This window comes from Podarcis tiliguerta (assembly GCF_965153285.1).
Source record: "Podarcis tiliguerta genome assembly, chromosome: Z".
NCBI classification, from domain to species: Eukaryota; Metazoa; Chordata; class Lepidosauria; order Squamata; family Lacertidae; genus Podarcis; species Podarcis tiliguerta.
Window position 1 is genome coordinate 21,071,376 of NC_139553.1, and position 27,203 is coordinate 21,098,578.

At 44.7% G+C, this 27,203-nt stretch overlaps 1 protein-coding gene across 9 annotated transcripts in view; it reads left to right on the plus strand.

The window, feature by feature from the left end:
• AMOT (angiomotin) overlaps positions 1 to 27,203 on the plus strand; it is a 73,866-nt gene that overhangs the window by 16,548 nt on the left and 30,115 nt on the right. For all 9 annotated transcript variants that reach the window (XR_014507199.1, XR_014507200.1, XR_014507201.1 and 6 more), the window contains 2 exons: positions 13,309 to 13,474; positions 18,690 to 19,583. Coding sequence is in view for 6 of the 9 variants with exons in the window: in XM_083423522.1 (XP_083279648.1) it covers positions 18,748 to 19,583 (836 nt within the window). In the remaining 3 variants the exon portion in view is untranslated. The remainder of the gene's footprint in view (positions 1 to 13,308; positions 13,475 to 18,689; positions 19,584 to 27,203) is intronic.

Below are 27,203 nucleotides of genomic sequence, written 5' to 3' on the forward strand. Positions count from 1 at the left end.
TACTGATTTGAACGTAGGAACATAACAAGAACCCTGCTGGATCAGGCCAGTTGCCCATCTAGTCTACCATCCTGTCCCCGCAGTGCCCAACCAGATGCCCATGGGATACCTGCAAACAGGACCTGAGCACAAGAGCGCTGTCTCCTCTCCTGTGGTGTCCAGCAACTGGCATTCAGAAGCATTGCTGCCCCCCAACTGTGGAGGCAGAGCAGAGCCATCCCGGCTGGTAGCCGTCAGTAGTCCTCTCCTCCATGTATTTATCTAATCCTCTTTTAAAGCCATCCCAAGTTGGTGGCCATCACTGCCTCCGGTGGGAGTGAGTTCCCTAGTTTAACTATGCACTGCATGAAGAAGAACTTCCTCTTATTTTTTCTGAATCTTCCAATATTCAGTTTCATTGGAGGTCCGTGAGCCCTAGATTAAGATTGAGAGAGGACTGGGATCCCAATCTCCCAGGTCTTAGTCCAACCCTCTGAATCGCTACACCACATTGGCTCTCTCTATATGCATAACTACTTGATCCTGATAAGAACAGGAGTGCACACCCAGACCATATTAGTACTCCTCCTAGACTCAGGAGACTGGCAGGTGTCAACTGGTGAAACATCCCAGGGCAAGCAGGTCAACTTCCAGTATTTGATAGTTCTGGGGTGGGCATGGCAAGAGAGTAGGGCCGGGCAATATATCATCCCAAACTGGTATGAAGTCCATATCGTGACATCAGTTTCATAATTTTTGACTTGGCAATCATGATGCAGGGAAAACCGTGAAGCCAGTCAATGCCTCTACATAGCTCCATCCTTATTTCAGACATAGTGATATATCAGTGTATCACAATGTTTAGCTGGTGATATATCACAATGTTGAAAACCAGATATCGCGCAGCCCTATCGGAGAGAGGTAGGTGGGGATGGAGCAGGAGGAGGAACTCCCAGCTCCCATTGTGCAGACGGAGGAAGCTAGACAGCATTTGCAGTGTCCTGACTCAGTCCCTTTTGAGAGTTTAGTCTTACTGCCATGCCTCTTCTTAGGTGAAGGTAATTCGGGGGTAGTTTTAATAATACAGTGGTACATCGGTTTTCGAACAGCTTAGTTCACGAACAACTTGGAACCCAAACGCTGAAAAACCGGAAGTAGGTGTTCCGGTTTTCGAACTTTTTTCGGAAGCTGAACATGCTCCATTTTGAGTCTCCCTGTTGCGCTGCTATTTTGGATCCCCCCCATTGTAATTCAAGCCTTCCGTTTCCGTGATTTCCTGTTGCGCTGCTAATTTGTGCCCCCTCCCATTGTAATTCAAGCCTTCCATTCCCAATTGCAGTGTTCTGTGGTGGTATTTGGAGGTTATATTTGGTGCTTTTGTTTTTGCTATTTATTTTGCATTTTTTGTTTTGAGGCTTTTTCAGTTAATTTGTTTTTGGGACTGCGTGGATCCCAGTTCAGCTACTGATTGATTGATTGATTGATTGATTGATTGTGTGACTGTGGAAATGGATAAAAGCCCTCATCCAAACAATGACTATAACCAGTTAAATAAATTGTTTAAATGGTTAGTAAGGAAATGATTATTTTTCTCTTTCCAAAAAAGTACAGCAGAAATATTGTCCAAATATAAACAGTTAACTTATTAAACCTCACCATAATTTCATAATTATCTATCTATGTATTTCTAATAGTATATCAAATCAGTAATTTTTGATATAACTGTAAAAACTACTCTGAAAAGTTATTATTCCAAAAATGAAACCTTCATATGGTTGTAAATATTAAGATTATACCAGAAAGAATGAGTCTTTCTGTAAAAAAAATTATTTAAATCAAGCCTTACTGACTAGTGATTTAAATCGTGATTTAAATCGATTTGATTTAAATCAAATCCACCCTGTACAGTACATTGATTTTTGCTTTCATTTTATGGATCAATGGTCTCGTTAGATAATAAAATTCATGTTAAATTGCTGTTGTAGGGGTTGTTTTTAAAAGTCTGGAACGGATTAATCCGTTTTGCATTACTTTCTATGGGAAAGCGCACCTTGGTTTTGGAACAGACTAAATTTGAGAACCAAGGTACCACTGTACTGTTTTATCTAGACCAGACCAATTACAATATGTGGCATCAATTCATTAGTATATAATAAAGAGTTATACTATGATAAAGTAAAATTAAAAAGTTCTGCTGTGTGCCCTTTGAAACCCTTTCACATACCCTGGGCAAGGGATACGCACACTGCTAATGGGGAAACACTGCAACAAGTAATTGATTACTTGAGACAGGGTGTGTATCCTGCTCTTCAGTTCAACAACTTCACGGTGGTGTAAGTGCTGAGTAAAAAGTAGGTCACAAATATAAATCTGAAAATTGAGAGTTCTGTGACCAAATCCAGCAGAGCCATCAAAGAATCCATTCACCACATTAGGGCCAACCTAAATGCCACCCTGTGCTAATAGTGGCTGAGAACTTGTGTCCCCTGTTCAAACCTTGCCTTTGCCGTCCACTCATTGGGGGCCTTAGTTAAGGCTAGGCTCCTGCCCTGTCTCTGACTCACCCAATAGAGCAGCCGTGTGTCTTACCTTACAGAGGTCAGTTCTCTACAAACAGTTTGTGTGTGTCTGAAAGGCTATCCACTGCGAATCCAGTTTAAAGATCCCCAAAAGGAGAGATCAGGGAGGCCTGATCCCTAATTTGCAGCTGGGCATCAGGCTGAGTAAGCAACACAGGTCACCTGTTCACAGCAGCGCTAAGGTGTGTTGCTGTTCAGATCATAGCTATTATTACAAAAATTGTGGGTTTTTTGTAATTAGCACATGCAAATTTTATGTAAATCTGACCCTCTTCTCTTTTTCCCTTTTTGGCAATGTGCAAAGGGCCACCCTATCAGCAGGTCATCTACAATAATTATAATATTGGTCTCCCTTACAGAGCATTGTCAGGATTAGTGCGATAATATACTGCGAAGCACTTCGGCCATAATAAAAGGGCTTTCAGTGCTAAGCACAATTATAATCTCAGCTGGCATTTCTTCAAAAGTATATTACAGTGGCCGGGACAGGGGAGAGGGGGCATGGATAGGTGGGTAAATTTGTGCGCTTATCTGATCTCTCTGTGTGCACTGCAGCTTGACATTTTTGATCCTTGTTAAAAACGATATGCTAAAAAATGCTCCTCCCCCCCCCATTAATGCAGATGACATTGATTTGAGCACTAGGCAAACTCACATTGTGATCTCATGTGGTTTTCATTAACTGGGACCCCAGAGCAGAAAGAGAGGCCTGGGCTAAATAAGCAGAGGAATGGCAAAAACCACTCAAATAAATGAAGATGACGTTGAAGCATTCTTGGGATATTTGTGGGATGGGGCTTCTAACAACAGAGAGGAAAGAGCAGGACCCGGATCGCTAAGGAGCAAAGCAAAGGGAATGGAGCTGAACTATAACTCCTAAATTCCTGCTTGTGTTGGGTCACTGGCTCTTGCGATAGGAGTAGAACTGTACTGGGTAGGCTTTTTGGCCCGCCTAGCACTTTCACAATGGGTGTGTAAATATTATATAGGTTTCCCAAGTGGGCAGTGCTGTCAACCTTCCCTTTTTTTGCGGGAAATTCCCTTATTCCAGCACCGTTTCCCGTTGCTATCCCAGATTGTTAGATATCCTGTAGACTGTCCCCGGGACAGGTGAGGCTGCTGATCCCTTATTTTCAAATCTGAAAGTTGACATCTATGCACTGGGGATTATGAAGGCGGGGGCACTAAGAGGCAAGGGTGTGGCAGGGGGGTCCCTGGAGGTGTAAATGACTACCAGAAGTTCATCCATTTTGTTGAATTAATTTAACGAAATAGTTTTAATTGCATTTTGAATTAAGGTGCAATTCATTGTCTCGGTTTTGAATTTTATTCCTTAGTGGGTTGCTTAGTGAGAACTGCTATTATGAATAATAGGGCAGAGGACACTGGAGGCGAGTTTATGGAACTGAGTGGGGGGTTGCCTGAAAAGCTTTTGGGACCACTAGGAATCTTTTGCCCAACATGGGGCTCGAACCCATGGCCCAGAGATGAATGGTCTCATGCTCTAGAGACTGAGCTATCTCAAGTCCACTTGGGGTTTCTGGCTTGGAAAGAGCTTTTAAGCTCTCTGCATTGCTTGTTGGGCAAGGCCCACTTAGCTTACAGGGTCTAGGAGTGCTGGGGAAAATCTCTCTCCCCATCACATGCTAGCCACAGGGGTGGCTCAAAGAGTTTGGGTATACATGAATTTCGTGTATATGCAGAACTCTTGGAATTGAACTCCCCATGTAACATGTGATCATACTGTGTTTGGTTCACTTTGGAGAATTTGGCCCAGCAAATTATTATTATAATACTATTATTTCGGTCTGAATGTGTTCTGGTGCTCCAGTTTTGAACTTTAATTGATTGGGAAACGCTCAGATCACATGGGCTGTGGTTACAGCTTAAACTCCTTTCTTAAAATGGCAAGTGGTTGCTGAAAATGAGCTTTTGCCTTGCATCACCGGGTCATAGGAGCAATTTCCATTATGCCTTTCGCCTGTACGACTCCGTTGCCTTAGGAGCTGGGAAGCTGAGCTCATGCTAAGAATATGTGTATGTCTCCCGCAGTCTCACTTCTTGTTTCTAATTAACAGGAGGTGGTGGTGAGGGTGACTCTCACTCTCTGGAATGAGGATGTGTAATACTGGCCCTTGTCCATGCACCTGCTTGGTGCCACACCTGTGTGATCACCTGAGACACAGTTGGTAGGCAACTGGGATAGGGGTAGCTAAAGCAGAATAATTGTCAATGCGGCCCATTTCTTTGTCACTGTATTTACTTAATTGGGACCAATTGTGTACACTTCAGTATAATTGACTTTTAACTCTAGTTATACAGAAAGCTGAAAAGTCGTTGTTTTGTAAACATTCTTCTTAGCCAAGCTTTCCATTCCATGCCTTTCTCCTGGTCATTTCACTCTCCTGTCAACATGCTCCTATTTTTTCTGCTCTACCTCAAGGGTCTTGGTTACTTGAAGAAACCCCCAAGAGTTCCACAGGCTCTGAGTTGGGTCCTTTAGGATTTCTGTCCCCTCTGCTTTTGATCTCTGTTGTTTGCTTATGGGAATTTTTAGTTCTGGGCAGAAGCCACCTTTTGAAGTTTTCATTATGTACTGCACAGCCTGATGACAGTGATGCCTCAGGCTGAACAGGACACTGAGCATTTGTCCTTTTTGCCCAGCCCTTTTCTAATGGATTCACTTTCACAACTCTTCCCCATTTTACTAAAGGGGGGTTCTTTCAGGAATAGCTTTGAGTGTGATGTACACTCAGAGGTTTACTGCTGGGTTGAGGGCAGAGAAATGCTTCTGATTCTCAGAGACTTCTCATAAGACTGTCAACACAGTTTCCTTCCTCTTGCAACTCAGGTGGATGCTTGTGTTGTGCTTGCATTTTTCAAACATACTGAGAACCTTCTGAGAATAGTATGAACCTTCCACTGTGAAATAATAGTCTACTAACCCAAGCCTTTGAGCCCTCTAGTTTTATTTATTATGGCTAACATTGGATTACTCATAGGGGCAGGCCTGCCCTGGTGCCCTGCCCACAAAGGGAGGTGAACTTGTTCTTTCCAATTAGGAATATTTCCCTATTAATTTCTTGGCTGGGCTCTTTTCAGGGCAGGTTATTGCAGGTTACACCAAATCTTGTGGCCCACTTTTCTTAGTTTTGCAAGCAGAGGAGAAGCACTTGTATGTGCCTGTTACTGTTTCAGTTGCAGCAGACAATCTGACAAATACCGTATTTTCCGCTCTATAAGACACACTTTTTCCCTCCTAAAAAGTAAGGGGAAATGTGTGTGCGTCTTATGGAGCGAATGCAGGCTGCGCAGCTATACCAGAAGCCAGAACAGCAAGAGGGATCTCTGCGCAGCGCTCCCTCTTGCTGTTCTAGCATCTGGCCTAGCCCCTCAGTCCCTTCCCCCACCTCCCGGAAAAGCCCCCAAGAGCTGCGCTCCCTTTAAAGAGCTGTGTGGAGCTCTTGGGGGCTTTTCCCCAAGGAGTGAGAAGGGCAGCCGGTCAGTGACAGACTGCCCTTCTCCCTCCTCGGGGAAAAGCCTGCAACTCCACTCCACACGACTTGTGAAAGGGAGCGCTGAGCAGAGCCTGGGATGCATACAGGCTCTGCTCAGGGCTTCCTTTAAATAATTTTTTTCTTGCATTCCCCCTCTAAAAACTAGGTGCGTCTTATGTTCAAGTGTGTCTTATGGTGCGAAAAATACGGTAGCTTGCAGCACTCTCTGGAAGTAGTATGTGGCATAATTTGCAAGTACTTCATCCCCCATGTGATCACTTACATCTTGCTTATTTCATTCCATATTTTTCAAGTGGCCTTTTTGACATTTGAAGTGTGCACTGCATGGAATTAGGATAATTGAAGCGGTTGCAGGATGAGTTTGTAGCCCTCTCCAGAGAGTACCCCCGAGGCACTGCGCTCCATTAACAACACCTTTGCTTCAAAAACATGAACCCATTCCTCAAATGTCCTTGATACCCTTCCAGTCCCATGGCAATGGATCATGTCTTCTGGTTTCCATTCCCTAGCTCTGGTTGATGTGACCATCAGACACTCTCTCCCTGGTGATGAGGCAGCACTGCAGGTCTAAGCAGGGTGAGATGCCTGCAGGGTCTCTGATGTGAGGTGAAAGTGCTGTGGCCTGCTTCTTGAGGGCCCCAGCCAGGAAATAACCATTCAAAATGGAGGAAATGAGGTGACGATAAATATAGGAAGGAGAAATAAAGGAAAACACAGTATCAGTGAAATGAACAGGTGAGCAAAAATAAGTACCGTATTTTTCGCCCTATAGGACGCACTTTTTCCCCTCCAAAAATGAAGGGGAAATGTGTGTGCGTCCTATGGGGCGAATGCAGGCTTTCGCTGAAGCCTGGAGAGCAAGAGGGGTCGGTGCGCACCGACCCCTCTCGCTCTCCAGGCTTCAGGAGAGCCCCACCCCCAGCCCCACAAGCTCGGGGGAGAGCAGGGAGGCGGAACGCCGCCATCCCATTGTCCCCAGACCTGGTTTGGAGGCTGGCGGCGGGGAGAAGCCTGCTCCTCCCCATCGCCAGCCCCGCAAACTCGGGCGATAGCGGGAGAGGCGCGGCGCACCTTTCCCACTGTCCCCCGACTTGGTTAGAAGGCTGGCGGGGGGGAGAAGCCTGCTCCTCCCCATCGCCAGCCCCGCAAACTCGGGGGATAGCGGGAGAGGCGCGGCGCGCCTTTCCCACTGTCCCCCGACTTGGTTAGAAGGCTGGCGGGGGGGGAGAAGCCTGCTCCTCCCTGTCGCCAGCCCCGCAAACTCGGGGGACAGCGGGAGAGGCGCAGTGCGCCTTTCCCACTGTCCCCCGACTTGGTTAAAATGCTGGCAGGAGGGAGAAGCCTGCTCCTCCCCGTCGCCAGCCCCGCAAACTCGGGGGACAGCGGGAGGTGCAGCGCACCTTTCCCGCTGTCCCCCGACTTGGTTAGAAGGCTGGCGGGGGGGAGAAGCCTGCTTCTCCCCGTCGCCAGCCCCGCAAACTCGGGGGATAGCGGGAGAGGCGCGGCGCACCTTTCCCGCTGTCCCCCGACTTGGTTAGAAGGCTGGCGGCGGGAAAAGCCTGCTTCTCCCCGCCTCCAGCCCCACAAGCTCGGGGGACAGCTTCCCGCCCCAGCCCCGCACCTGGGGGGGGGGAAATAAATTATTTTTCCTTTATTTCCCCCCAAAAAAACTAGGTGCGTCCTATGGGCCGGTGCGCCTTATGGGGCGAAAAATACGGTAAATAAGAATGAAAGAATAGGATGGTGAATAAAATGGAGGAGAGATAAGATCAGGTTGGGGACTACAAGCTTGTGTGAGGGCATGACGTTTAAGCATGTGGGTCATTACACTAAGGCGTACATTGGACTGATGCAGGCAGGTAAAATTGTGCTGTTGCTGTTGATCGATTGAATATTGCTGGAATTTAGGCCTGCAGAAAATGGTGATGACTTTGGAGGTAATTGATTTTGAACTTGGTCACACAATCAGGAGCCAGTCTTTGTCATCTTAATCATCCCAGTCAGCATGAGAGAGGAATTTCTGGGCATTGTGGCTTATTCGTAAATATTCATTGATCCCACCCAATGAAGTAATCTCCTCTACCACCACCCCTTAAATAGATTTATAAGATTGAAAACTAGGATCTATGGAATGTTTTTGGCGACCAAAGTGTACTCTGGAGAACAGAGAAATGTGTGTCTGTCTGTTTAAAACAACAGCATGTGAAACAAGTAAATGGGATTATCCAGTTGACACTGAGAGAATATGGCAGCGAAGAGGCAGGAATAGACTTTCACGTTGTCTAATACAAATAAAGCCCCTCTTTCTTTCTAATGAAAAAAATGATTTGGGCTGCTTACAGCTTGGCAGAAGCAATTAACAGTAAGACTTAGGAGCCTTCACTTTAGGATTTGTGGTACCTCAGCAGGCTGGGGGGAGGAAGGTTGGAAAGGTGGAGTCAGATTACTTTGTCACGGCTGCATTCCTCTATTCAGGTACCCCATCTGACCTGTGTGTGTGTGTCTTTGAAGGTGACTGCATAGAATCTGTTGGGGAACTGCCAACAGTTGGGGAACTGCCACTTCAAAACAGTCTCCTTGCTGAGGTGAACAGCCTGTTCTGACCATAGTTGGTGCTTAGCCTGGGAATGTAACATTGGATGCAGTCATGGGCATGGTAACACGCATGCCTTTGTTCACATCAACCAATTGCACCTTCTGCGCATTTAACACGCATTCAACCTACACAGTTTCAGCCACATGCGTGCTGGATGAAATTGCACAAAGTGGACAGCTTAAAAGCCGTTTTTGCACCAGGTCTGCTTGGGCTCACCCTGTGTGAAAAGAGGTTTTAAGCTCTTTGCACCACTTGCTGGGTAAGTCCTGCTCAGTGTGCTAGCTCTGGGAATACGGAGAGCTATCTCTCTCCCTCCCACACTAGGCGTCGGGGCATCTCCAAGGGTTTGGGTATATGCGATTTTCATGTATACACAGAACTCTAGGAACTGAGCCTCTGTGTGAGATTCAGTCATACTGTACTTTAAGTAGGGCTACCTTTGGAAACTTCAAGGAGTCCAGAATGCTGATTACAGCCAGTTTTGGAGAGCTTGTGACTCGCTTCCTGCCACAGCTACACTGATTCCCAGTCTGTTTTCAGGCCAAAATCTGAAATGCGGGCTATGACCTTTTGAATCATTAATGACTTGGGACCAGGGTGCTTCAAGAACTCTCTTTCCCCTGATGAACTTGTCCTTAAGATTTTCTGGAAAGGCTGCCCTTTGCATCCCACCAGCATCTGAGCAGTGTGTCTGTTTGGGATGTGGTCTCTCTCTGTGGCCATTCCAAGTCCGTGGAACTGTCTTCCTAGTGCAGTGATGGCAAATCTTTTAGAGACCGAGTGCCCAAACTGCAACTCCGAACCCACTTATTTATCACAAAGTGCCAACACAGCAATTTAACCTGTATATCTCTTTTTCCCCCCTGTATGTTTCATGTTTCTTCTTTATGACCACTGTTTTAATAAATAATCCTTCATAAAAGTTATTGCATTACATTCTTCATTAAATTTTCTTTCCATTGATATATAATTTTATGGTATAACTCAGTTCTATTTTTCTAAAAAAATGTTTAGGGATACTCTCATATTGACTCAAGAAAATCACCACTGGGGGAAAAATAAATACAGTTCAAATTGGGAAAAATAAATACAGTTCAAATTGGGAAAAAGAAATACAGTTCAAATTGGGAAAAATTAATACAGTGGTACCTCAGTTTTTGAACAGCTTAGTTCTCAAACTACTTGGAACCTGAGCACTTCAAACCCAGAAATGAGTGTTCCGGTTTTGGAATGTTTTTCGGAAGCCGAACATGCTCTGTTCTGAGTATAACTTCCATTTTGAGTGCCACACTTAATTTTCCTAGTGAGTGAAGGCAGGCCGGGCAGCAAGCAAGCAGGCACCTGCCGCCCACCAGCGCTGGGTCCCTCCGCTGCCGCTGCCGCTGCCACAACAGCAACCACCCCCTCCTCCAGCTCTGGCGGGCCCGGTGCTGAGTGAGGGAAGGCTGGTTCGGCCCTGCTGGGGCAACTGCGCGCGTGCCCACTGAGAGGGCTCTGAGTGCCCTCTCTGGCATGCGTGTCATAGGTTCGCCACCACTCTCCTACTGGGTCCTGCCTGGCCCTCCTTTCTTGTGGTCCTCTGTTGCAAGAGGAGGACTTTTCTTTTACAGCAGATATTTGACCAGCTGGTCTGTTAAGGTTTTAGTCTTTGTATTTCAGTCTGAATCTGTCCCCCGCCCCCCCGTTTCCCTTGTATTTCCCTTCACTGCTTGTTATTTTAACTATGTTTGTGTTGTGAGTGGCTTTGGGCATTTTTTTTTTTTTAAATGGACAGCTGAAGTAAGAATGGTTTTAGTAAGCTCCTTGTAAAACATGCCAGAAAGGTTCTGCTTTTCTGTTGTTCTAAGACTTGGATTTACCTTTGCTGGAATGTTTGTTGGCAGATGTCTTTAGGAAGCCTTTTCCCGGCAGTTGTGCTGGCTGCGGCTGATGGTAATTGCAGTCCAAAACATCTGGGGGGGCAGCAGAGTGCCAAACACTGGTACATCCTTCTGAATCTAGCAGGAGGAGATTTGTTTTAGGAAAATAAGAAGAACCTTCGGGTTCAAGGCAGTGTCCCATCTACAGCATCCTTCTCTCACAGTGGCCAACCAAATGCCCCAATGGGAAGCCCACAAGCAAGATTTGAGTGCAAGAGCTCTCCCTCCTGTGGTTTCCAGCAACTGGTATTCAGAAGCATTACTGCCTCCAGCTGTGGAGGCAGAGCATAGCCATGATGGCTAGTAGCCACCCACAGCCCTCTCCTCCATGAATTTGTCTCGTTACCAAATTTCTCATGGCATGCATAATTTCATAAACTTCTGTCATGTCGCTTCTTATTTAACCAATTTAAATTTGATTATTTTCTTGGGTTTAGCCACAGAATCCATACAATCAGTAGCTCAATAGAGATTCTCTGTGTGTTTAATCACAAAATAAAGACTTGAACTTGGGTGAAATAATAATTGTTATTGCAATACCTACTTTTTATATATGCTTTTAAAAGACATTCCAAGATGCTATTTGGCACCCTTCCTCAGTTCCTCTGCCAACTCATCTTGCTTTATAACATATCTATAGTTCAGAGTTCCATCATTATTCAGAACAGTTTCTGTAAAGTCTTAAATGAGCCAGGCATTTGCATATACTGGTGGTGCTGAGTGACTGTCTCCCTCAATATTTGAATAAGAAATAAAACAATGGCATATTGTCACTCAACCTGTGTCCTTTAGTTACTGATTTTGTTCCTCACAATTTGCTAGAATGTAGAGAAGGGGTGTCCAACTCAAATGGGTTATGGAACACCCACCCACCCCACCCCACACAGAGAGAGAGAGTTTTGTAATAAATCCTTGATCAATTTTGGCAGAAGAGTAGGGTGTTAGGAGGATTGGTAAATTAAAGCACATCTCCTTTACTCACCCCCCCCGAATACCAGCTCTTCCTCCAAAGACCAAATGCATACAAACAACATGCTCCAAAATCCTTTCACATTGCAGAAACAGCTGCTGTTATCACATGCTTGCATACACACATGCACACACTCCTGCCAGCCAAAACAACGTCTGTCGCACAAGGCTCAGCTGCCTGTTCCCATAGCTTTTATTTTTGGTTGCAAGTGACAAATACATAAGAACAGAGGGAGAGCCTGTGGGATCAGACCAATAGCCCATCTAGCCCAGCAACCTTTTCTCACAGTGGCCAACCAAATGCCCCAATGAGAAGTCCACAATCAGGATCTGAGGATAAGAGCACTCTCTGGTGGCTTCCGTAATTATGTAAGAAGAGCCCCTGCTGAATACCCGGTGGCCCATCTAGTCCTGCATCCTCTTCTCACATGGCCAACAAGATGCCTTGTGGGATCCTCTCTAGCAGGACCCGAGTCATTGGTGAGACTCTGTTCTTTCTGCTGGACTGCTAATAATTTAAGTGCAATGGAGAGAGGCTAATGTAGTTATCATTGGGAGACCAGCCCCCTTGCCCTACAGATAACGTGCCTCTCTAGCGTTGAGGTCAGCTCTTTTATCGTCTGGGGTGCTATGGGCCACTGGGGGGGGGGGTCCGGAAAGGCTCTAGTGCCTTAAAGTGGACACTCAGTTTGCAAACGTGATCCGTGCGGGATGCACGTTCGCAACCCGCAGTGTTCGCAACCCGTGTCTGCGCACGCATGGGTTGTGATTTGGCACTTATGCGCATGCGCAAAGCGCGGTTTAGCTCTTTTGTGCATGCGCGACCACCGAAACCTGGAAGTAACCCATTCCGGTACTTCCAGGTTTCGGCACTCCGTAACATGAAGAAACGCAACCTGAAGCGTTTGTATTTGTGTCAGAACTGACATTGGCAGCATTCAACTTACTTAGATTTTAATTTTAACTGATTCTGATCTGCTCAGATTTATTTCGCTTAGGGTCGGAACTTAAGAAGAAAATGTGCTTCTTTACCTAGAAATAGGTGCTGTTTACTGCACTTCCTTTTGCTTAAAGTAATATCTTTTTAATGCATCATTTGAATCAAGCGTGTCAAAACTGGATGCAGTGTTATCAAATGCCGCAGATGAAAGTAGGAATGTTTCCTTAAAAAAAATCCCAACAATTCTTAACTTTATTTTTCAGTTTCTAAAAGGACACGTAACAAACATAAACATGTTATCCCTAACCCCCAATAAACATTCCATGCGTATACTATGTAAGAAATGCAGCCAAACATTAAATTTTTAAATAGTTTAGAGTGGATCACATCAGTTAAATGTCTCCATTGTCTAGAGTGATGATAATGCCAAGGTTTCATATTTGATCCCCTATGGGACAGCTACATATACCTGCATTGCAGGGGGTTGGACTAGATGATCCTCAGGGTCCCTTGCAACTCTACAGTTCTACTCTCTGTCTTAACAGATTTGCCCAGAGGAAGCTGTGGGCAGCTGTGAGTGGGGGGCAGCACTGCCCTTTCCAGCACACTGAATATACATGGGCCAGGGGCCATACAGTTTCAAAATCACCGTTGGCCTTTGTGTTCCTGAGCATGCTAAGATGCTTCATTCATTTCTCTATAAGGGCTGTGTTGCATAGCCTATCTCACCATGCCTCCAGAGTTAAGTTAGTAGCTGTTTTCTAATACTGCCTTATTTAATCAGTTTCCACCATTTCTTGTTTTTCAGAATTTTCTAAAGTGTCAAGGAATTGCCAAGCTAACCCAAATTTCAAGGGACCCAAAAATACGCTGCCACTCTTGACTAAGGAAGAAAAGAGGGACTGTCGTCATCTCTCATATCAGAACTCCCACTTCATGCTGCTGGAGTCGCCAATTTAAGTTTGTTTTCTAAGGTACATCAAAGGCCTCCACAATCTTTTCCCAGCAAGAAGATAACTGTGGGCAGCTTTCATGTGGCTGTATAAATCTCTGTTGGAAAATGCTTGTATCTTAGTTTGCCAACCGCGGCAAGATAGGTTTGACCGCAGGCAGAAGGAGCAAGCAGGGGTGAGCCAGGAGCTCTTCACTGCCCTCCCTTACCGGGTTTCAGAGTGAGCTTTTAAAATGCAGTGTCTTGGCATTCTTTTTTATGTATGCAAAGCTGTATTTCAGTGACACATTTTTAATATCACATTTTTCATAGCAATTGTTAATTGGGCAAACATAAATGGGATTCAGCCTTAGGTGCCGACCACAAGTCATTTGAATAATTAATATTTATAAATACTGGTCTGGGTGTAACATATTGTTCTAGATTAGTAAGAAACACTACTTGATATGACAATGATATTTTATGTATTACTTGTGCTAAATCCATAAACCGATTATAAGAAGGTAGCACTATTATCATTACAGTAGTGTGTAATACTAATTTATTTGCTAAATGGACTGCAATTTGTTTTCTAATACTCCCCCTAGCAACCGATCCAGGAGTTGGTTCTTAAAATATTTTCAGGAGCAGAGTCACACATTCAGCCTATTCATTTTTCACAATATTGTTTTGAAATCTTTCCTAAAATATCCCAGCAGTGTTTTGGCTTTCTTGTGATGATGGTGGCACGGTCCTGTTTGATTAAATTTCTATGGAGGTCAATCCATGAGGTCTCTCAATTATCCCTGTATATATGAACGATCCAAGGATACTTTGCTGGAGAACCTGGATAATGTGATAAACCTACACATGGTTTTGGACAGCTAAGTCGCAGTTGAATTCAGTGACAGAGGCATGTCAAGGGTTGTTTGCACCCTTGGCAAGGAGCTGTATCGTTCTCCGCAACCCAAAAACCCCCACTTCTCCCATGTTTGATCTCACCGCTTATTGAACATACAATTAAGCTGTAATTATCACTGGCCGTATTTTTTGCATCTCATTCCCATTCAGCTACCATCTTATAAATTTCTCCTTTGCATGCCTTGGGAGAGGAGGGGAGAGAAGATGAATATTTCAATCCATGCCTTCTGGAAATGTGATATTCAAGAGTAACGACAACAGGATTGAGGTTTTATGCCTTTTTCTAAATTTTTCCAGCATTATGATATCCTTTAAGAGATGTGGCGACCAGAATTATAAACAGTATTTCTAGAGCAGTTGCTCCATAGACTTGTATAAAGCGGTTATGATATTGCCAGTTCTGTTTTCAATCCTTTTCAAAATGATCCCTAAACTTTAATCCCCCCCCCTTTTTTTTTTACCGCTGCCACAACTGGATCAACATCTTAATTGATCCATCCACTATGACCATAAGATGTCATTCTTGGTCAGTCACCACCAGCTCAGACCTCAGTAACATATGTAATGTTAGAATCAGCAGGCATCACTTTACACTTGTTAACATTGAACCAGTTTTGTGATTTTAATTCTCATTCACCCCATTTGGAGAGATCCTTTTGGTCCCCTCATAGCCTCTTTTAGTTCAACAACAACAACAACAACCCTGTACAACTTAGTGTCATCAGCAAACTTTGCTGGACTAGATGATCCCATAGCTGTCAACTTTCCCCTTTTTTTAAGGGAAATCCTATTCGGAATAAGGGAATTTCCCTTTAAAAAGGGGATACGTTGACAGCTATGGATGATCCTCAGGGTCCCTTCCAACTCTATGATTCTGTGATCTCCAGAAAGGACTAGAAAGATGCTGCAAACCTAGGTTCAAAAAGCAGACAACATGCATCCAGTAAATTTAACTCACTATCACAGATGGATAGGACCGGAACGATGAATTAAACCAGAATGGTTTTCTTATCTATTTCAAGATATAAGAATATTTACCCTACTTTCACTCCCTGCTCCATACCAAACACACCATCAGATACACAAAATAAAACTTCAGAATGGGTAGGTACACAGAAAGGGTAAAGGTAAATGACTCCTGGACAGTTAAGTCCAGTCAAAGGTGACTATTGGATCAGGAAAGGAAACCCAAAGGAAATCTTCCTTTTTTGTCATAATTTTCAGTCTGCTCTCCCCAGCCCTGCATTCCTAGGGGGGAAAAGAGAGATGCAGCAGAACCCAAATAAAGGGGGGAAACAGTTATTCTGCAGGGAAGCCAGCAAAAATATTATTATTAGAAGAAATGAAAGCCAAAGCAAGAGAAGAGAGGCACTGCTTTGCTGCTAGAGCCGTTTTGAGAAGCAAAACCAGAACCAATTAGAAACCCCTTAAATAACCAGCCAGCACAGCAAGAGGTCCACAAGTAAAACTTGCAAACCTCAATTGGTCTCACACTGAGAGACTATCTGAAATTCCCCAGAAGATACCATCAGTTGTTACCTGCAAAGTTAGTGATTTAAGGGGTGAAAATCAGCCAGATCTCACCTCCTGCTCCTGGCCCAAGAGAGAAGTAGTCCATTTTACTGCGCAAGCAGTTTGTTTGCTTGCTTATGCAAATCGTACAACAATTGAAAGTTTTCCTCTTCAGCACATCAAAAGGCTTTCTGGAGAGTGGGCTGAAAGGCTGTCTTCGGCTCTTCTACCCAACCAGAGGAGAGTCCCAAATCTCGCAGCAGGAAATCTCAACTTGGTTGCAAGGGGGTGCTCCTGAGTTGCAGAAAACAGCTAGAAACTGGGGACTTTTTAGTGGCCATGACCTCTGGATCTTTGAAGATTTAATCTTGGATACAAACTCTTAGAAATAATTGCATCCTCTGGAGAGTGTGGATGATTGGTATATTACTTTAAAAAAAATATTTTTACTGTGTTAGGCATTATTCCCTCTCCTGCTTAGTTTTAAGCTGTTAAATTGGATTGGTTTATTTGTATTGTTTTATACAACCATATAACATTTTTTTGGTATTGATTGATTGATGACATTTCTAATTGTTTCTAGCATACGATCCCAGAAATTGCCCCACAACTAGTGAATGAGGGTTAGAAAGAGAGAATTCCCTGTTCTCCCAGAGCCTGTGTACAAATTGAGTCTTGCCCAGCAAGCAAGGCGGAGAGCTTAGAACCACTCTGGTTCCTCATGGGTTACCCAGTGCAAAACAAAGTGTTAAGCTCTCCACCTTGTTTACATTTAACAATCATTTCTGTGCTCCTTCTCTACTCCTGCTGCTGCCAGGAAACAAGTCAGAGTCTAGTTCAGTGGTTCCCAAAGGGGCAGTATCACTACCTGGTAGAGGTGGGATTATGTAAGGGGGTTCTAAGAGGCAAGGGGACAGCAGGAGGCGCTGAGGGTGTAAATGACGCTCAGACTTTGAAAAGCTGCTGTCACTGGATCAAGTTCATCAGTTTGGTTCAGGGGTCAGCAACCTTTTTCAGTCGTGGGCCGGCCCGCCGGCCCTCAGACCTTGTGGTGGGCCGGACTATATTTTTAAAAAGTAAATGAATGAATGAATTCCTATGCCCCAGAAATAACCCAGAGAAGCATTTTAAATAAAAGCACACATTCTACTCATGTAAAAACACCAGGCAGGTCCCACAAATAACCCAGAGAAGCATTTTAAATACAGTGGTACCCCGCAAGACGAATGCCTCGCAAGACGGAAAACCCGCTAGACGAAAGGGTTTTCCGTTTTTCGATGTGCTTCGCAGGACGAATTTCCCTATGGGCTTGCTTCGCAAGACGAAAATGTCTTGCGAGTCTTGAGATTTTTTTCCGCTCCCCACCCCCTTTTTCTAAGCCGCTAAACCGCTACTAGCCTTTTAGCAGCTAATCCGCTAATCCCTTAAGCCTTTAATAGCCGCTAATAGCCACTAAACCACTAATAGGGTTGCTTCGCAAGACGAAAAAACTGCTAGACGAAGAGACTCGCGGAACAAATTAATTTCGTCTTGCGAGGCACCACTGTAAAAGGAAACATTCTACTCCTGTAAAAACAGGCTGATTCCCGGACCATCCATGGGCCGGATTGAGAAGGCGATTGGGCCGCATCTGGCCCCCAGGCCTTAGGTTGCCTACCCCTGGTCTGGTTGGATCAATTAAACAGAACAGTTTTTGTTGGATTTTGAATAAATATGCAAGTAACTGATACTGTTCCAAATTTTATTATCTTATTATATTCCTTAGTGGATTATGAAAACCGCTATTCTAAATAACATTCTTTATAAGGTAAGGTTGGTGGGGAATGGGCACCAGCTTATTGGAACCAAGGGGCTGATGGGCCAAAACTGTTAGGGAACCAGTGGACTAGCTTGTTGCAATGTCCAAACTTGGGCTTTTGGTTTGTTTTTCTCCAAACAAGGAGCAAATAAGGAGCTTACTGCTTGGAAGTTTGCTTTTTCCAAAAGAAACCGCACAGCCATGAACTCTGTCCCTTTTCCTGGCAACATAGCAGGAGTTGTGGCAGTGGGCGGGGGGAGGGAGGGGAGAGAGAGCAAAGTGGGAATTTTTTAGCCATGTCTGAAAATGAGGTTTCAACCATAGTTCAACATGATGGTGTGAACTTGACAGTATAGACGCTGTCTGTATTTTAGCAATCAAACCTATGGCTAGTCTCTTGACGCTCCTTGTGGCTCTTATTTCAGACCACCTTCTCAGATAAATCCCTTTGTCTGAATTTAATTATAAATTTAGACATGGCTTGATTATTTAAAAAAAAAAATCCGCAACAACCCTTCAACGTGGTTTACAAAGGGAACAAAGCAATAAAATTATCACTAAAAATAGTAAAAAAAAAAAAAACCCTCTTATAAACATATAAAAGATTAAAGCAGCAATAAATGAAAAACAGATTAAAACGTGTGTCAGCATTCTACATGTCTGCGCAGGTAGGTCTAAACAAAAATGTTTTTAGCAGGCACTGGAAAGAGTGCATTGAAGGTGCCTTGCCTGATATCAATAAGCAGGGAGTTCCAGACTATAGGTCCAGCAACACTAAAAGATTGATTTCTTGCAAATGTGGAACAGGCAGCGCCCGTAATAGTGCTAATGCCACAGATTGAAGCAGTCAGGGTAAGGCAGTCTCATAGACAAACTGGTTCCAAGGTGCTAATGGCAATCTTTTTGTTAAGCCCCACTCGCTGAATAAGGAAAGGTATGGGGTTTTCTGCCTTCTCCCTCCGAACTTCCATCTTTCTCACTCAACATGTAGGCCAACAATCCCCTCTTTTCTTTCCCTCCTTTCCAGGTCACGGGCAGCCTGCGCGCCCCCTTTCGCATTCCACCCCCGAGGCCTCGCAGTTGAGATGAGGAATTCAGACGAGCAAACGGCCACGACAGTTTTACAGCGCCTGCTGCAGGAGCAGCTGCGATATGGGAACCCAAACGACAGCCGCAACCTCCTCGCTTTGCACCACCAAGCTACGGGCAACGCACCCACTTTCGCCAGCAACGGGAGCCCAGGGGCTCCAAGCGAAGGGCTGAGCCCTCAGGACCACCAGGCCGGAGCCCATGTTGCCCGCCAGGAGCCCCAGGGCCAGGAAATACAAATGGACAACAGTGTCATGGAGAAGCAGCTCTCCCCAAGGCTCCAGAACAGCGAAGACCTCCCAACCTATGAGGAAGCGAAAGTCCAGTCCCAGTACTTCAGGGGCCAACAGCACGCCAGCGTTGGGGCGGCATTTTATGTGACGGGGGTCTCCAACCAGAAGATGAGGACTGAGGGGCGCCCGACAGTCCAGCGTGTGAGCCCTGGGAAGGTCCACCAGGACGAAGGACTCAAGGACCTAAAGCAAGGGCACGTCCGCTCCCTGAGCGAGAGGCTGATGCAGCTGTCTCTGGCCACCAGTGGTGTGAAGGCCCACGCGCCAGTCACAAGCGCCCCGCTCTCCCCGCTCTCTTCCCAGCAGACCAACGACTTCTACAAGAACTCTGTGACAGCCCCGCCCCAGCCAAATATGAAAGGGATGGAGCACAGGGGGCCTCCTCCCGAGTACCCCTACAAAAACATGCCCACCCCTCCGATGAGCTGTAAGCAGATGGACCCCGGGCATTTCTACAGCGACCACCGCCTGGGTCAGCAAGGCCGAGCTGACGGGCCACTGATGAGGTACCAGCATCCTCCTGAATATGGATCTTTCAGGTAAGCAGCCTGCCTTTCATGCATGAAACCAAAGAAAGGGAGCAAATCAGCCCAAGGTCCTCAAAGGGCCCAGAACAAGCTACAGTAAGCCCGCAACATACACAGGGCTTATGTTCCAAGGACAACGCCCAAAGCTAAAATCGCTTATAGTCAAGACACATTGGGTTCAGTGGCACGCCAGATTGCCAAAGTCATTTTTCCTGGAACCCTGCACCCTGTCAACCCCCTTTTAATTTTTCTTGCAACATACATAACTGTTGATTGCACACAAGTTAAATGCACATAAGTTGTGGGCTTACTGTATTTTGCTGGCGCTTTTGAGAATTTCTTCTCAGCTTTTTCCTTACCTGTCTGCACAAACCATCCTTGGGAACTTGTGGTATTTTCAGGTGGTGTCTCGGTTTTGTACTTCGCTAATGGGAATCAAGAGAAAATAAGGAGCCTGCAGGATGCAGGCCAATGGCCCATCTAGTCCAGCATTCTGTTCTCACAGTGGCCAACCAGATGCTCAAGAGCCCTTTTCCTTACTGTGGTTTCCAGGAACTAGTATTCAGAACCATTTCTGTCTCTGACACTGGAGGCAAAACATGGCCATCATGGTGGCCAGTAGCCGTCCTAATGTGAAACTGGCTTTCCTTAAAAACAGCTGGAGGAACAAGAGGACTTCCTGATAGCTGCACCTGTCGCTGAAAAGTGCTGTAGGCAGAAAGGGATGTGAGAGGCCTGACCCAGGATAGAGGTTACTAGAGTGGTAATTCTCCTGCTGGTGGTTTTACATAGCAGTTACTGGGTCATCACTCAGGCTAGCAGCAGTCAGCTCAGTCAAGCTTCCCATTCACTTAGATCTGTGCATCATTCCTTCTTGGTTGCTCCTATTGACTACCAGTGTAGATCTTGTGGCAACCAGAGAAAGATATTTTGCTGGTGTAGCACATTTGTTACTCCGGCTCCCTGCTGGAGTATGTTTTAGAGTTTGTTAGAGACTGATATATATAAACAAACACTTGCTCATCTTTTTACCAGCCTCTTGAGTGACATGTTTTCTGTTTGGCATTGTTGCAGGGAGGTTACTATGGGAATGTTGTACAGTATTTGTGATTTTTGCTTACTACTGTTTCAGTGGGTTTTTTTCTTTGTAAACCATCCTGGAATTTGATAACAAAGAGCAGTTATATTTGTAAGTTAAGCAAATAACTAAAATAATAGACTGTAGAAAGCTGTGATAGTCAGAGCTGATGCTCTGTCTATCTCAGTATGGTCTACACTGAGTGGCAGCGGTTCTCCTGGGTGTTGGGCATAAGATACCTAGGGATCCCATTGAGAATTGAATTGGCACCTTCTTCATGCAGAGCAGATGCTGTACTCCTCAGTTAGCTATGGCTCCTGCTGTGGACGTCTGTGGCTTTCAAACTTACTTCCCCCAGGGCACAAGTGCCACATCAATTTATTCACTACAGAATGCTTGCCCATTGCAGAGGATTATGGGAAATGTTCCAGGGTACCCTCTTCCATGCCTTTCCCTTTTGCTCTCCATGAACAGAAACCACACTCTGCAGCAGGATGCTGTCAGCTCTCTGTGGCTGCTCTTGTGGTGTACTGCATGGTTGAGCAAGGGTTTCGTTGAATATACAGTGGTACCTCGCAAGATGAATGCCTCGCAAGATGAAAAACTCGCAAGACGAAAGAGTTTTTTGTTTTTTGAGTTGCTTCGCAAGACGAATTTCCCTGTGGGCTTGCTTCGCAAGACGAAAACGTCTTGCGCCTTTTTCTTAAAACCGTCAATGCATATCTGTGCTTCGCAAGACGAAAAATTCACAAGACGAAAAAACTCGCAGAACGAATTAATTTCGTCTTGCGAGGCACCACTGTAGTCTGAATTAGAACCTGGTGGTGTGTTCAGCAAGCCCAACCCTCTCATTAGACAGTGTGAGGCAGATTCTCAGGGGCAGCTGCAGCTCACAGTTATTGCTCCAGAGCCTCTAGCAACTCCCCTCTGTTGCACATAGCCTCCCTTTGTCCCGCCACTGCAATTTGGCCTGCTGCCTCAGGGTTGGTGGAGGATGCTCTCCCACTGCTAGTGTTCAAGTAAGATCCATTTGCCAGTTCGGTGGGATTCCAGGACCTGGAAGAGAGCTCAACCTTTAAACCTTTAAGAGCCCAACCTTTAAACCTTTAAGAGCCAGTGTGGCGTAGTGGTTAAAGTTTTGGACTAGGACCTGGGAGGCCAGAGTTCAAATCCCCACTTGGCCATGGAGCCCCGGTCACTGCCTCTTATAGCCTAACCTACCTCACAAGATTGTAGTGGGCGTTAAATGAGGAGGGGGATAAACCATGTGTGCCACCTTTCGCTCCTTGGAGGAAAAAAGAAGGGATCTAAATGTGATATATAAATAAACAAACTATCCTTTCTGTCTTCAAATCTTTATTGTTATGATCAATGTAAGAAGCACACAAAACACATTGTCCAGATATGCTGAGTAGGGTTTAAAATAAAACAATCAGTTCAGTCATTTATTCATTGCATTTCCATCCTACCTTTTCCTCTTAAAGAGCTCAAGGTGTGGTGTGCATGGCTCAGCCCCTCATTTAATGAGATTCACGGCCAAGTGGGTAGGTGGGTGAGATTTGAGTCCTGGTCTCTTCCAGGTCCTCATCCCCACACTGGCTCTTGCCTTCTTGACAGCAAATAGAATCTCTAAGCATTCTACAGGAGAACAAAGCATTAAAACAACGGACATTGGACAAAGCTGCAAGCATCTGTATGTTTGTTTACAAAAATAATAATTCAAAATACAGTTAAAATTGACAATTGAGCTGAAATATAACTAAATTGCATTTCAGCATTCCACATATCTAGATAGGCTTGCCTAAACAAAAATGCTTCTAGCCTTCGCCAAAAGGAGTACAGGGAAGGCGCATGCCTGATGTCAGTTGTTGCCTTGACCGTGTACATCCCCCTTGGTATGTGTTCTTGGAGAGGCACTGAGATATCTCTCTCTGTCTGTCTGTCTCTCTCGTTGTATGGACGCATAGGCGTTTTCCTTCCACATTGGTTCCACACTTGCCTCACTTGCTGAGGGAAGAGTCTGGTGTTCTTGAGTCTATAGGATTCTTGCTGTGCTTTTGGCTCAGGCATTGATGATGGAGCGTTTTTTTTCCAAATCTGGTGCCTCCAAAGATTGGAAATGTAAGCCTAGGCTTACCAGCTGCTTTGTTTCACTGAAGAAACGTGATCTCCCATCCAGGAGTGACTCTGTTACCTTCTACACTTCACGATACGACATGTGAGTTGTCCCAAATATCAACAAAAGTTCTGTGCATTTTTCAGATTGCAGGTAGACCATTGATGGGGTTTTGCTGGATGAATTCTGCGCTGCTTCTCTGTTTTAAGCTTTGGTTTGCATGCATGATTTGAAATTAGTTGTATAATACCTCTGAATAGAGATTGAAGAGCAGCAGGAAAGGACCCCCCCCTTTCTGATTGTTGGTTGATGTATTCTAAATTTTGTCTTTGCAGAAAAGTTTGCATTGCAGAGGGGGTTCGACTGGATAATCCTTTGGGGGCCTTCCAACTCTTCAATTCTGTGACTCTATGAAATGAGAAATATGATTGCTGCCCAGCTTGGACCAGAATTTATTTATTTGTCCCAGTCAGCAAATTGTGTCCAATATTCTAGCCAGTGGGAATATTAAAAGAGTTTACCTGAGCACATGCAGAGTGCCTTTTCCTCCCATTGAGCAAGGGAGCCACCAGCTGCTACTGCTGCTGCTGCGCTGACAGTCAGCTTTATTGAACACAGCCAAAGGCATTTCCAGTACAAAAATTATATAGTTTCTAAAGCAATGCATGAATTAAAGGAGATGCACGTTGCAGAAAGTCACAGGACAACCATTAGTAGCCATGTGTGCCATCCAGCAAGGGTAACGAAACATTGTGTTAAGATTTATAATACATGATAATTCTTGACAGTGCAAGTTTAGCTACCGAATGTGTAATGTGTTTATCAGCTAGACATTCTGAATACAGCTGAAGAATAGGGGATAAATATCTCTCTTTGGGCTCCAAATGGAAAGGGCAGAACAGCAAATTTTATTACGCAAATTTTATTCCTAAAGACTATATGTAATCTTTATTCTCAATAATGAGAATAATATTATTATCCATAGGTGCATAATACTTTTATTTTTATAAATCTTTATTATTTGTAAAAGGAATATTTGTATAAGTTAATACTTTATTATTTCTTTGGACCTGTACTATATCTTTGTACTTTTGTCCTTCCATGCTGCAGCACTTAATGGCTTAAATTTTTGATTCTTTGTTATGTCTGCACTTCGTTGCAATTATCAAATCAATAAAAGAAAAGCAGATATGCATGGAGATATGCATAATATTTTAGATCTGATTACAACTGAATATCCATATCCATTCTGCAACTGAGATTCCAAGGTGTCTCCTGTCCAAATATGCTGAGGGCATCTGCCGAAACCTAGGTTTTGTAAAAGCTCCGAGGAGCTGTGAATAGAAATAACGGCGCCTTGAATGATTGATCTTGATTTTAGGTGTACCAGATTGGGGGGGGGGGAAGCATCAACCACAGATGCTTTGTCTTGATCAACATCATGATCCAAAATCCAGTTCCTGAGAACATGGGGACTAAGATATTTCCGCATGGGGAGATTACAAATCCTTTTTCTATCTTTTATTTAGGGCTGCCATTTATCGGGGGGGGGGGATTTTGGATTCTGATAATAATAATAATAATAATAATAATAATAATAATTTATTATTTATACCCCGCCCATCTGGCTGGGTTTCCCCAGCCACTCTGGGCGGCTTCCAAAAGAATATTAAAATACTGTGATACATCAAACATTAAAAGCTTCCCTAAACAGGGCTGCCTTCAGATGTCTTCTAAAAGTCTGGTAGTTGTTGTTCTCTTTGACATCTGGTGGGAGGGCGTTCCACAGGGTTGGCGCCACTACCGAGAAGGCCCTCTGCCTGGTTCCCTGTAACTTGGCTTCTCGCAGTGAGGGAACCGCCAGAAGGCTCTCGGTGCTGGACCTCAGTGTCCGGGTAGAGCGATGGGGGTGGAGACGCTCCTTCAGGTATACTGGACCGAGGCCGTTTAGGGCTTTAAAGGTCAGCACCAACACTTTGAATTGTGCTCGGAAACGTACTGGGAGCCAATGTAGGTCTTTCAAGACCGGTGTTATATGGTCTCGGCGGCTGCTCCCAGTCACCAGTCTGGCCGCTGCATTCTGGATTAGTTGTAGTTTCCGGGTCACCTTCAAAGGTAGCCCCACGTAGAGGTTTTCCGTAAAAGAAAAAAGCTCAACAACTTTTTTATTATTATTTTCATTAATTATTTTATTTTATTTATTGCCTACCCATCATCCTAAGGTCCTGGGGGGGTTGCAATAGGAGTACTATTTAATAGATCTCTTACATGGAAGAACACAAAAATTATAACAGCGAAATAGCATTTCAAACGCTCCAACAAGCAAAGCTTAGCGTTCCAGGCTGTTTAGTCTATGACAATATCTGATGTACGCTAAACAGATTCTAGCTGCAATCAATGGACCAAGCTCAAGGCTCCCCGTTTCTGCTTCATAAACTTATTCTGCAGAATTTCCAGCTCAAATTTGGCTCCTATTCCCCAAGCTTATGCCCCACGTAACATTTGTGCTATGATTTTAGCCACAAAGATCTCAAGAGCAGTATCGATTAATTAGCCGCCTTTTGTATGGACCTGGCATGCAGTAATTTAATTGCATCCATAAGAGTTTCTCATCATGTGGATCTGTCCAAGGGCATGCCCATCTAATGACCACCTGAACTTAGGTGCCTTCTTCCTATGTCTAATGGCCTTAGTTTTCCTATTGTTTACTGCCAGCTGATCTTCTTTTACAGAGTTGCCCAAATTTGGTTAATGTTCCTTTAAAGCCTGTTCTGTTCGAGGAGAGCAAGACCAGGTTATCAGCCCAAAGCATTTCAGACAAATTACGATTTCCAATTGAAGGGGGAAAGTAGGAAGGGGAAGCTGTACAGTCTTACCTCGGGTTGAATGTGCTTCAGGATGAGCGTGTTCGAGTTGCACTCCATGGCAACCTGGAAGTAACAGAGTGTGTTACTTACGGGTTTCGCTGCTTGCGCATGCGCAGATGCTCAAAATGACGTCATGCGCAGAAGCACCAAAACGTGACCTGCGCAGATGCGCGGACACAGGTTATGTTTGCTTCTAAATGCGAACGGGGCTCCGGAACGGATCCCGTTCTCATCTAGAGGTACCACTGTACCTGGATTTAAATAGTTAATAGTTACTAGAAATTATGCCAAAATATAGCCTTGTTTCATTCCTTGCTTGATAAGAAATGCTCGTGATAAGGCAAATAATTCTCTTGATGTTGTAACTGAATAACCAGAGTATTATTTTATCAATGCTTATGCTATAATCACTCTCTGTTAAATTAAAGGCTGATGAACATGAACAGTGGCTATAAAAATGAACTTGTTTGGATTGTTGGTGTGTTCACAAATTTGCTGATAAGTCTGGTCTACAGTACTCCAGCCCTGCATGAAACCTGCTTGTTTTTCACAGATTGTTTCCTATCCCATTCTTGTAACTTATTTAGTTAACTTATATAGTTTAGAGACTACATCTTATATAGTTTAGAGACTACATCTAAAAGACTGGTAGGTCTGTAGCTCCAAGGCTCTGAGTGATCACTTTTCTTAAGGATTGGCATGGCACAACTATACGGGAACGCCATCTTGAAGGAAAGTGACCAGTTGCGTTGCTAAGTTCGCCAGAATTGGAGACCACCAACTAACAGCTAAAGTCATGTCTTCCACTCTGCTCTGAAAGTCAGACCTATGAATAATTGCCTAAACCAGATGCCTAACTCTGTGTGAGATCAGGCAGTGAGCCTTCCCGATGCACAGGGTCATCAGAGCTTGAGGCATTCAAACCCACAAAGATGAAAAACATCCTCTCCCCTGGTATGTAGTTGAGCAGCTTTGTAGAAGTCTTGGTCTACTTGCCAAGAAGGTGGTGTCCAGCCCTGAGGAGGAAAAAAACGCTATTTTGCATGGTGTCTTTCAAAAGTGGTGAGCACTTTGCTCTTAGGTTCTTTTTTTGCGTAAAAACATAAATTGGGTTTGTGCTAAGTCAGTTCTGTTGGCGCAAAGATTTCTCCTTGCACAGCAGAACTTTCCCACTTCTTCTCTCCCCCCCCCCACCTCCTAAATCTATTCTGGGGTTCCTCCAGTCCTCTGGAGCCAGTGTGGCATAATGGTTAGGGTGTGGGACTGTGACCTGAGAGACCAGGGTTCAAATCCCCACTCAGCCATGAAGCTCACTGGGTGACTTTGAGCCAGTCAGCATCTCTTGGCCTAACCTACCTCACAGGGTTGTTGTGAGGATGAAATGAGGAGGAGGAGAACCATCTACACCACCCTGAGCTCCTTGGAAGGTAAAGGGAGTTTATAAATGTAATAAAGAAAGAAATAAAATAAAGATGCAGGGCAGGGAACATGAGACATAGAGAGGGAGATGCCTTGTTGTGCTAACAGTAGTCCTTGAGCTGATTGGACACTTTAGTTCAGTGGTTCCCCAA